This window comes from Sprattus sprattus (genome assembly GCF_963457725.1).
Source record: "Sprattus sprattus genome assembly, chromosome: 14".
Taxonomy (NCBI): Eukaryota; Metazoa; Chordata; class Actinopteri; order Clupeiformes; family Clupeidae; genus Sprattus; species Sprattus sprattus.
The window spans coordinates 27,937,892-27,950,105 of NC_137912.1; the positions used below are offsets into that span (position 1 = coordinate 27,937,892).

Consider the following 12,214-nt stretch of genomic DNA (forward strand, 5'->3'; position numbering starts at 1 on the left):
TGACAGAAGTTTTTCAAGTAGCCTAGAGCTTGCTCAAAGTCATTAGTCTTTCTTTACCATGGTGTTTGCAACTTTAATGATGCACCAGTGTACATCCAGGTGTTACCTGCAGCTGCTGGAGCTGGATATTACAGGGAGAAGTGAGCAGTCTTCCCGGTCTTGAGCACGTTCCCTCCCATCCTTACAACACTCCTGAGCAGATGGCTGCAGAAATCCTATTGATTAAAACAGAAGAAAAACAAAAACACACTGTAATGTCAAATATTGTAATACTACTGTAAATACTGTAATTAGGTTTCACAATTTCACGTGAAACCAAAATTGACCTTTAACACGAAAATGTGTCTCTCTCTGTTATCCATAAAATCAGTGGACATCTAGACAGTGCTATTAGAAAAACAGTTTATCCTGTGTTCGTGAAGACCACAGTTACTTACCTTGTCCTGTTAGAGTGCAGCATAATGACATAAACACTATAATCCACAGATGCATCACTAACATAAATTGAGTTAAAGTCCGGTACGGTCAGCTTCTCAGTAACTTCTCAGTAGCCTAACAGTCCTCACTCAGTCGCCTGGCTTCCAACAAACTGGGTGTACGGCAGATGCGACTGAGCAGACGACGCTGGCTCTAATTATCACTCTTTGAGCGGATTGGTTATTGGGGGGGGGGGGTTTATTCTTCCTCTCTTTTCAACTCTAACATCGTCTACCAATGGCGAACATCTATAACGTTGCTTTCTTCAAAACATAGTGTGGTTTCCCCTCAAAACCACTCTCTAACCCCGATAAGAAAATAAATGATTAAAATGTTCTCGTGGACTAATTGAAATCTTTTGAAAGACGTTCACTGCACTCAGTCTATGTTACTCAAATGTGATTACGTTAAAATTGAACAGTACCCCATTAACCTCAAAGCAAAGGTTCAACACTTGGACTCCCTCAAAAGGCCACATGCGTATAAATAATTCATCTGGTGATAGGTGTTGGATTAATGTTATTAGCAATGAAGCCCCCACAAAGAATATAATTACTTTTGAACAACCAGACAGATGTTGAGAAAGTGAAGAGGTGCTGTTGCAACCTATAGATATAAGCGGAGTCAAACTATGCTAATTTGCCATCTTGTGCTTTTACACTAAAGACTATGCTGTTTGTAGCTGCAGATCAGTCAAATAACTACAGTATTTTTTAGGTTTCCTCCCTCAGGAGGTAACCTATTGTTATTGTAGGTATTATTATTATGTTTCCGCAAGTCAATGGCAGCCCTAGAATATGGTAACTTTTTGTGAAATTTGGCACACTCATTAAGGACAGTCCCTTCTTCATTCACACCAAGTTTCATGGCTCTCATGACACCACTCTTGGTGTGAATAAAGAAGGGACTGTCCTTAATGAGTGTGCCAAATTTCACAGCCTTCTAGCACAGTATTGCATTTGAAATGTTATATCCCATTGGTAAGTCTGCAGCATGAATCTAATGAGAGACATGAAACTGGGTGTGAATAAAGAAGGGACTGTCCTTAATGAGTGTGCCGAATTTCACAGCCTTCTAACACAGTATTGCATTTGAAATGTAATATCCCATTGGTAAGTCTGCAGCATGGATTTTCTATACATTGACAAATTATCACAAAATCACATTTTTCCCTGGTTCGCAATGTTTGGAGGAGGAAACCGCCATCGCTGCTTGCAGCTATATTTGGTTTTGTTTCATGTAAAATTCTACGGTTATTTTAACGTAACACTAGGCTTCAAACATCAATATGGCAATGACAAAATTAAGACATGAACATTAGGCTACAGTCCTTAGCAACTTCTCTCTACACAGCTTCAGAGGATACTTGAGGGCATAAGACATAATTTCTTAGAATACTAATTAGCATAAAACTTGTCATTTTATAAGAATGTTTCCTCAATCTAAATCCAAAAGTTTCCTAATCAAGTATTAACCATCCTTTAAATGGGCCAGGGATATCAAAATGTTTTATTTAATGTTAAGATTATAGTTACATACACAAAGTCTGGAGAAATTATACTTATTTCCGTCCTTTATAGAAGTCTTCTGTCCTCTGCCAGATGCCAACTCACACCAGGACAGTGACCCACAGCATCAAAGTTTCCTGCAGTATGCATATTTGCCTGCATACAAGTTCACTTTAATCCTACTTCAGTACAAGTGTAGTGAAAACCGGTAGCACTACACTCCAAATGAATGTGCGGTTTGGATGCCGGCTATCACTGTAATTACATGTCAACCACATTACCTTGATGAAGTATGGTACTGACCAGATTCAAGACCAAAATTAAGTTCATAATGGTCACAGCCAGTCCACATCCAAGTCCAAAAGGTCCACAATAGTTAGGATCAATAAGATAAAAAATGGTCCATTCCACCATACATGCACATATCTTGACTATAGTTCTGGGAGCAACACAGTCCAAATGAATTGACCAGGATTTGCACAGTATCTTCAAGGAGCAATATGGACAACTTGAACCATCTAAAATAGTGAAAATAAGAAGGAAAAGAAAAAAAAAACATTTATGTACTCCCCTTCTGTACTTGAAAAATCTAAATTCCTTGGTTGACAACACGGCCCATGTCAAAGGTGACTATGGTCATAACTCATATTAATCACATGATCTCAGCTTGAAAGCAAAACATTTCTAAGTAGGTCGGGCTTCAATCAGCTGAATAAAGGAAATGCATTATTCTTTTTACATTAAGCACCCATCATGATCATCTAAAATGAACCAATGCAGAGATAAATAATAAATAATACATAAATGTAGTTTGTGAAGGGTAACATCAAACAACAATGTACATATGTGAATGTCTGTAGTTCATTGAGTTTGATAAGGGAAGGCCCACACTTGGTTTGATGTCATCGATGCAATTTTAAATGACCCTGTTTCGTGTTCTTTACTACAGTAAAGACATAATATGTTCAATGGAAATAAAACATGCAAAAAGGAGATTTTTTTGCTGTGACAACACCCTGTGCAATGTGTTTGCTTTTCAAATACATTTTGTACCTACATTCTTATTCCAGGGATATTAAACTTAAACTAGCAAACTCAGCTAATCTTTCAGGAAGACTCCTTGCTTCAGCAAGGATTTCTAACAGTTTCACATATAAAGAAGTCAGATTTACAATTCCTCATGTCATCCCTCTGAATCGCTCATCTCTTCGTCCTCTTTGGGCGAGTCTTCTTGGACATCAGCCTCCATGGGTGATTCTTCTTGGACATCAGCATCCTTGGATGAGTCTTCTTGGACATCAGCCTCCTTGGGTGAGTCTTCTTGGACATCAGCCTCCTTGGGTGAGTCTTCTTGGACAACAGCATCCTTGGGCGAGTCTTCCTGGACCTCAGCATCCATTGGTGATTCTTCTTGGACATCAGCATCCTTGGGTGAGTCTTCCTGGACCTCAGCATCCTTGGGTGAGTCTTCCTGGACCTCAGCATCCTTGGGTGAGTCTTCCTGGACCTCAGCATCCTTGGCCGAGTCTTCTTCGACCTCAGCTTCCTTGGATGAGTCTTCCTGGACCTCAGCATCCATGGGTGATTCTTCTTGGACATCAGCATCCTTGGATGAGTCTTCTTGGACAACAGCATCCTTGGGTGAGTCTTCTTGGACATCAGCATCCTTGGGTGAGTCTTCTTGGACATCAGCATCCTTGGCCGAGTCTTCTTGGACCTCAGCATCCTTGGGCGAGTCTTCTTGGACCTCTGCATCCTTGGGCGAGTCTTCCCGGACCTCAGCATCCTGAGGCTCATCCTGACAGACTTCTGTGGGCGGTTCGGACACCACGTCACTAGGCAGGCTAGGTGGTGATGGACTCTTTGGAGATGGACTCTCAACAGTCTCAGCTTCAACAGGAGCTCCATGTTCTCCACAGACATCTGAGGGCATTTCTTCCTCTGGGACCGAAGAGGCAGCACCTTCTTCCTTCACCTCAGGAAAAGGCTGCTCAGGATACAGGCCCTTCAGCTGCTCCTCAAAGAAGTTCCCCAGGTTGACGCCGACACTAGCCATCTCATTGTCCTCCTGCCAGGACAAACACAACGGTCATTAGCAATGGCACTGGCTACAGCTTGTCGTACGCACAAGCTAGAGCAGAATATATATTTTTTCGGTTCAAAATGATTCTGTGGCAAAAGACAAAAGGAAAATCATACCTTGTGAAACTTGGCACAGTTTTTAAAGATCAGTCTAATGTCTGCGACAAAGTCATCAGGCTTCTTGTAGGATGGGTTCTGCTTTACGTCAAGCTTGGTCCTCACAACGGAGAGGTCCATGGGAGTTTTTATGATCTCATTATATTCAGGCATTGTCTTGAAATGAAAGAGAGAAAACATTGTCAATGAAGAGAATGCATCGTCATGGATATTTGACTGAGAGTGGCGAGTTCTATATCTTACCGACGGTGAGGCTGGGTCTTGGAAGTCAGTGCTGAGCTCATTGCAATAGAGGCGAAGTAATAATCTTTCACACTTCTGTTTATCAGGAACAAAATTGATCATACACAAAGAGTCACACAAATCGTATTTGAAAAAAGTCAGTTCTGAGGTGACATTTTAAAAGAGTCATACGTACCCTTTTATCTACAGGAGTTAGTCCTTCAGAATCTGGCTCCACTTTTACGGTTTTCTGACTTTCTCCGGTGTCATACACCATTTCAGGTGCGGTCAGGTCTCGGCAAAATGAACAAAACCATTCACCACTGCAACATACCAACATACTGAGTGAGAAGGACTTGTGGTGAAATCTCTTGAGGCTAATCTTAAAACAAAACAAAACTACAAAAAAACTTTAAAAACATACGGATGTTCAGGGTACCTCGGAGAAGACTTGAGGGCAGGAATATGGCAGCTGAGATGGAAGACCTTTGGACACTTGTCACAACAGAGCAGTTCTCCTCCATTCTGACACACAGCACACCAGTCCTCGTTGGGGTCCTCGTCAGGCTCTTCGGTTCTCTCGTCAGGCTTCTCCGTCGGCTGCTCTGTCTGCTGCTCTTCGCCTGGGGGAGACTCCTGACGAGGTGTCTGTGACTGGACACCAGTGCTGTCTGGCAAACTAGCTTTCACACTGGACTGTACCTGAAACAGAAATCTATACATTAGACAGGAGCAAACACAAACACCCATATTTGATGTCCCCCAAAGCAAGCAAGAAACTCACACTTTGTGACAATTTATTCAATATAAATTTGAGTTTAGTCGATTACTTCTCTGTTGTCACAATGGTTATTGGCATTGTATTTTATATCATTGGAAAGCCTCATTAGTTACCTTTACAATGATGTCCAACTTGTAAGGATCATGCATTTGTGGGATGAGCAGCATAGCTGAGTATGTTGGTAGCCAAGTCAAATTTGCTAAAATTCTCTATTCTCCTGTTGGTATTCACTATAGTTTTGAGTTGTTTGGTGGATTGGATGATTGAACTCTCAATCAGTAACAAGGAACAAACAAGACATATTGGCAATTTTTTCACTTTATTCATTTAAATACAACGTCAGGGAGAGAATGGAATGGCCTGCCATGAGTCCAGACCTCAACCCGTTTGAACGCTTGTGGAATCAGCTTGGGCATGCTGTACGTGTTAGAGTGACCAACACAGCCCCACTGGCTGACCTGCACCGACTCCTGGTTGAGGAATGGAATGCCATCCCACCGCAACGTGTGACCAGGTTGGTGACCAGCATGAGGAGGAGTTGCCAGGCTGTTGTGGCTGCGTATGGATCTCCCACCCGCTACTGAGGCTCCTGACGGTGTATTAAATGAATAAAGTGTAAAATTGCCAATATGTCTTGTTATTTACTTAATGATCGAGAGTTCATTCATCCAATCCACCAAACAACTCAAAACTAGAATCAATATGAACAGGAGAATATACTGTTTCGCATTGGCAGATCATTTTGTCAAATTTTACTTGGGCGATACCCACATAATCAGCTGTGCTGCTCATCCCACAAATGCATGATCCTTACAAGTTGGACATCATTGAAAATGTAAACAGGCTTTACAATGGTATAAAATACAATGCCAATTAGCATTGTAACAACAGAGAAATAATCGACCAAACATATTAGAGAGATTTTCAGGAAGGATATGCCGGGCACTTTCCAGGCCTTGTATGACTGATATGAATTTGGGAAATATAGGCCAACATCCGAATCGATCGGATTGAATGGAAGGGAACTTTCCCATGCACCAATTTCATATGTTTGGAAAGTAATACTTTACCAAAAAAAAAAACATTTGTCTGAGTGACAAATGAAGAGCTCTATAAAAATGAAATACTGTACTTACAAAGCGAACCTCATCATCATCCTCAGGCTCATCCTTGATAACAATGATGGGCCCAGGGGATGCCCTTCGTCTTCTCTTAGCTGAGGAGGCGGAGGGTCCGTTCTGTTGGGGCTCGGATCGTTTCCAAGAAACAGTCCTTTACAACAATAAAAAAAGCGTTAATGTCCCATACCTGTTAGAAGCATTTGGAGAGATAATACTGCATGCTGTGAAAAAGACCTGCACGAAAGTGGCAGTGCACCTACCCTGTCTTTCCGTCAGAGGAGCTTGCAGTTAACATGGGGGAGCTCTGATGAGATTGTGCTGTAACAGAGAAGGATTTCAAAGCAAGATCCACAGAACAAATTATACTCAATAACTCAATGTTTAAGACTACATCACTGCTATAATACAAAAGTAAGGAATTCAAGAGCGGATATTACCATTCCTATCAGTAGCGTTGGATGGGGCCGTATGGGGGAAACCAGGTCTTTGCATGGACAAGGACATGGGCCCAGGAGGCTCAGGTCTTCTGTTTAAGTGTACAAGGTCCATGACATTTCTCTGCAAAAGAAACCAACAATATGATTCAGCATTCATACATTCAAATATGTATTCATAATATTACCAGAGTACAGGTTAAAAGGTACAGTTCACAGTGGCCAGAGTATTGATATTTGAGCTCAGCAGCCAATCGAATGACACTCCTCCCTTCCGTGCTCCTGACACATGTTGAAAGGTTGGAATTGTTTATGGCTCTGTCTGAGACACTATGGTTGTTTTCTATGGCCAGGACAGTATATGAGCAGGTTTTATGGCTCTGTCTGAGACACTATGGTTGTTTTCTATGGCCAGGACAGTATATGAGCAGGTTTTATGGCTCTGTCTGAGACACTATGGTTGTTTTCTATGGCCAGGACAGTATATGAGCAGGTTTTATGGCTCTGTCTGAGACACTATGGTTGTTTTCTATGGCCAGGACAGTATATGAGCAGGTTTTATGGCTCTGTCTGAGACACTATGGTTGTTTTCTATGGCCAGGACAGTATATGAGCAGGTTTTATGGCTCTGTCTGAGACACTATGGTTGTTTTCTATGGCCAGGACAGTATATGAGCAGGTTTTATGGCTCTGTCTGAGACACTATGGTTGTTTTCTATGGCCAGGACAGTATATGAGCAGGTTTTATGGCTCTGTCTGAGACACTATGGTTGTTTTCTATGGCCAGGACAGTATATGAGCAGATTTTATGGCTCTGTCTGAGACACTATGGTTGTTTTCTATGGCCAGGACAGTATATGAGCAGGTTTTATGGCTCTGTCTGAGACACTATGGTTGTTTTCTATGGCCAGTACAGTATATGAGCAGGTTTTATGGCTAAGTCTGAGACACTATGGTTGTTTTCTATGGCCAGTACAGTATATGAGCAGTTTTTTTTTGGGTGCGCACACAGTGCACGGACAGCTTGAGGACCATGAGGAAGAATTAGCCAAATCTGACGAAACAATGTGTGCTGCATTAGAAATCACAGACTGCACCCTAAAGTTAATTCATTCCTTCATACATTCCATTCACTAACTAGATAAAAACACCACTCACCTGATGGAGTGAGGGTTGAGTGGTAAGGTGTCCTCCACCAGAAGGAGGTGCATTTTGGGCATATCGAGACGCACCCTGCAGCACATCCATTGGTTTGGGTGGGAAGTTGGAGGAGCTGGGGGAGCTGATCATTCCTCTCAGAGTCTGAAGGAGAGACCATTGGACACAGGTGAGTCAGGCAGCAATGGATAACAAACTGGGAATATCTTTTCCCCCCTAACACAGAAAGCAAACAAAAAACACATACTTGAGGGGGAAATCCTGTGTTCTGCAGCATGGTTGTAGGACTGCGGGTGTTTGGTTGAGGAGCAGCATACCGTCGGCCCTGCTGAGCCATGTTAGGAGGAACTTGAGAAGGAGACCCCCCCTGCATGGGCCTGGGTGGGGGGACTCCTGGCAGGCGCATGTTGTGGTACCAGGACCAATGGTTTGGTGGCGGGTGGCGGCTGGGATGCTGGGCCAGCTTCTCCACCTGCATCTGGAGCTGTGCCAGTGTACTCTGACGTTGTTGAGCTGCTCCACCAGGAAAGACTCCAGAGGGTCCTTCAGGTCTTGGACCTGGATGGTTGGGGTGGCTGGGATGGCTGGGATGGCCGGGATGGTTGGGGTGGCTGGGATGATTAGGGAACATCTGCATCCCACCTGGTTGATGTCCTGGAATTTTCTCCATGACCAGAGAGCCTGGAAACACAAATAGGTAAATGAGTGTGTCCAACTGTGTCCTGTACATAGAAAAACTGGTTTTGATCACTGATTCTTTACCTAGATCAACATTTGAGGCCCAGAAGCTTGACCGACACTGGAACCGCACTGTGCTCTGGGGAACATATGAGGCACTGCACTTCGCCCGCATGAGGTACTGGATTTGACATAGAATCTACAAAGAGCGAACCATTACAAAATAAAACAAGATTATTCATTGACCGGGGAGAGCAGAGAAACAATAGAAACAAGGGGAAGATGAAAATGCTGCCTTCATACCAGTCTCTTGCAATAGAGGAGAGCAGTGCCACTGTTGATGGCGGTTGCCCACTTGGTGAAGGAGATCACATGATCCAGGTGCTTTGAGAGGGAAGAGACATCCTCCTGCTGTTTCTTGAGTGCAGACTCGTGGTCCTTGGTGAGAGCCTAGATCATCAAACGATCATATACTGTATTTAGTGCCTTCTTCATGAATGAATTTTGTAAATATTTCACACCACATCAACAATAGATCTTACCTCAAGTTGATTTACCAGTATTTTCCCTTTTCTATTAATCTCCATAATCAGATTGCAAATGGACTTCTTGATCTCAGTGGTGACAGCCTTTCGGTTCTCATCCACCTGATGGAGACTACAAACAGAGGATTACAATGCATCCTTGTCAGAGAATCCTTGAAAATTCTTGGCCATTATTATGGTTTGAAAACAGATTTTCTGATACTCACCCATTATTGATTGCGCTGGACACTTCTTCGATGGCTTTTCTCTTATCCTGAAGCTGACGAGTCATGTTCTCCAAGTGCTCCCGGTGATTTCTATAAGCATCGTCTAGAAACTGGTAACTGCACAAAAAAAAGTTAGAACAAATACTTGCAAAAGTTTGTGACAATGATGGAAATACTTTCCAAATTTTTAAGCAACAATAAGGTAACTACTTGTGATCCTTGTGTTTGGATAACTGACAGTCCCGGCACGTCAGACGATCGCATGTTTCACAGAAAAGTTTCAAAGGCTCCTGTTTGTGGACATCACAGAAAACAGGCTTCTGGGTGGACACTCCCACTCCTTCTGTACAACATATTCAAGAACAATTTTTACCTGAACAAGCTGGATGAAAAGTCAAGGCATACCAAACAACAGTTATTTCAATCTTACTAAAAATGTGTCTGATTAATGAGAATTAGTATGGGTGTCTGATTAAGCTGCAACAATACCTGGTGACATTTCTTCTTTTTGTCGAATGGTGTGGTCTCGGGTAAACTTCACCCGCTGATGAGCTTCAATGCAAGTGACACAGAGAAACTCCACACATTCCACACAATAGCCCGTGGCCTCTGTGTTGTCCTCGCAACTCATACACAACTGCAAACAAACAAAAATAACAGAAAATTAGGTGGTAGTTTAAAACCACATCCTTCCATTCTTAATGATGTGAAACCATTGACCATTTTATTTATTTGTGACCCCTGAGTTCAAAAAGGTGCAGCCGTCTGCACATAACTTAAATGAGCAATGCTACCCACCTGACTCGTCTTCTCCACTGTGCTGCTTGGCACTTCCATTGAGTCTTTCACAAAGAAGTTCTCTAAAACTTCTACTTCCATGCATTCCTGATGGCAAACTGGACAACGGATCACGTTGACTAAAATCAAAGAAAAGAGGAGAGGAGACAGAGAGGAGAAACGTTACAAACAGCAGCTGTTCAAAAAGGGGATCAATTGAAGCTCTTCGTGAAACATTTGAACATTATATTGAAGAGATTACATACTGCTTTCAATCTATTTGTGATATTGCAGAGATCACCGTAGTACATGCACACAAAACGCCAACACGTTAGTCAGTTTGTCTATTTGACAAGGTTACAGTCCAGGCGTTTTGGTTACCACCCAGATGTGCATACTGTTTTGTGTCTACTTACGTTACAAGTCAAAACAATACCTTAAGCGCATGGGTATCGATATCAGCGTACCGAATGTGGTACTTACGAGGTTTTGATGGATCTTCCTGAAGTTGATGGTTGGCCATCATTTGGCTCGTATACAAGAAGTTCCTTGACGGCGGTGGCAAGCATTTCTTACAGAAAGAGTGGAGACAGGGTAGCAGCTTGGGCTCTCTGCTATGAAAATTCAACTTGCAAATGGGACAACAGTCCATTAAACTGTGGGTACTTTGAGCCTTTTCGCTTTCCTCTTGAACTGGCATGCTTTCGGCTTCATTTTCGACAATAATAACAATATCATCAGGCTCCACTTTTTCTGCACTCTCGTCCATGACTATGACAAAGTAACGGTATCTAGCGATATCTCAGGTTGATGCTGTTGTTGGAACGCTAAAGGGGAAATCAGATCGGATTTCGTAGGAGTGACCTCTCCAGAGAGCTTCTATTTTGTTGCCATCACACTTGGGTTTCCCTAAATGCTAGAACGGCAGGGGACAAAAACTACGGGCATAAACAATATATGGCAACGTAATCTCCGCCGATAACCTGAATAGTTTACACGGCAGTGGTACTACTACTGACATTAAGCCACAACGCACCAACAGCTAACATAAGCAGCTAGCACTAGCCAGCAAGCTAGCTATCAAGACACAGAACGAGTATTAGAAAACCATAACCTATTTTATTGTGCGGAGCATAAACCACAAAACACAGCGCGACAAACGCGACATTGTAAATATGATTGTCCGCACAACACAAAGTATCTTAATAACTGCTTGCTAGGCCTCCTGATGACTTCACGGTCCCCTCAATACAACGTTGCATACAACACATAATGGGCCTTTTACCCACTTCTCCCAGCAGAGAAAGATAACTAGCTACAGGAGGCGATGGAGACCAATCTTACTAGCCAGCAACGTAGAAAAAAAAGGCGATTTTTAAAAGTGCATCAAAAATACTTTTACACTTTGACATTAGGATAGCCTTTAAAGTTCCATATTTTTGGGGGTTGTGAAAATGGAGATCTCTTTACACAGTGATAGTTGGTCCATTGTTCCTGTGGTTATATGCATTTGGGCCAAACACACAACAAATCCATAATCAACGCTGAAAAAGAGCACAAAGTGTGTACATTGCAGAAGTACTTGAAACATACATCCAAATCTACTTGGGCTACTGCACCTTCAAATCAATTGATTAATAAAGAGACACGATGGTTTATTAAAAAAACTTCACCATCCGTCTAAACAAAAAAGCCAACAACAACTGTTTAACCCATAGACGCAAGAATGGAAGAATGTGTTGTTTTAGTAATCTGGCAAGCGCAGTGACTCCCCTGGGACGGTTATCATTTTCGGTTATTAATTCTGCCTTTCTTTGTTTAAACACAATTTCCAGAAGTGACATGCACACCCAACTAACATCTTAAATTGATGAAGATATTTCATTTAACGCAGTCTGTTTTAGGAAGTATTACCTTTGACCTCACTGAGAACGCGTCACTTCTCAATATCAATGCGCTGTTTCATAAATTACTTAGCTGGGAAAAGCAAAGACAGCAATTTCCAGAAAGAAACGTCGCGGTATACGTTAAATATAAATAAATATATCTGTGTAAATCCTCAAGCCACTTTTCACAAAGTTTTTTAGTAACAACCTGGTGTGTACTCA

The 12,214-nt window shown here is 42.3% G+C and overlaps 1 protein-coding gene across 3 annotated transcripts; it reads right to left on the minus strand.

Moving 5' to 3' along the window:
• Positions 1-1,968: 1,968 nt before the first annotated feature.
• Positions 1,969-11,339, minus strand: trim24 (tripartite motif containing 24). Of its 3 annotated transcripts, none has more exons than XM_080851848.1 (18): positions 10,590-11,339; positions 10,128-10,246; positions 9,819-9,966; positions 9,540-9,669; positions 9,330-9,446; positions 9,121-9,235; positions 8,882-9,028; positions 8,663-8,777; positions 8,148-8,581; positions 7,901-8,044; positions 6,746-6,866; positions 6,569-6,626; positions 6,324-6,459; positions 4,831-5,108; positions 4,603-4,729; positions 4,428-4,502; positions 4,185-4,340; positions 1,969-4,053 (listed from the first exon to the last, which is right to left on the minus strand). In XM_080851848.1, the coding sequence occupies exons 1-18, from the start codon at positions 10,873-10,875 to the stop codon at positions 3,169-3,171; spliced, it is 3,591 nt and encodes a 1,196-aa protein (XP_080707974.1). In that variant the 5' UTR covers positions 10,876-11,339; the 3' UTR covers positions 1,969-3,168. The 3 variants fall into 3 exon arrangements, with proteins under 3 accessions (XP_080707974.1, XP_080707975.1, XP_080707973.1); XM_080851849.1 differs by having other exon boundaries at positions 4,846-5,108; positions 9,540-9,672; XM_080851847.1 differs by having other exon boundaries at positions 9,540-9,672.
• Positions 11,340-12,214: the final 875 nt, after the last annotated feature.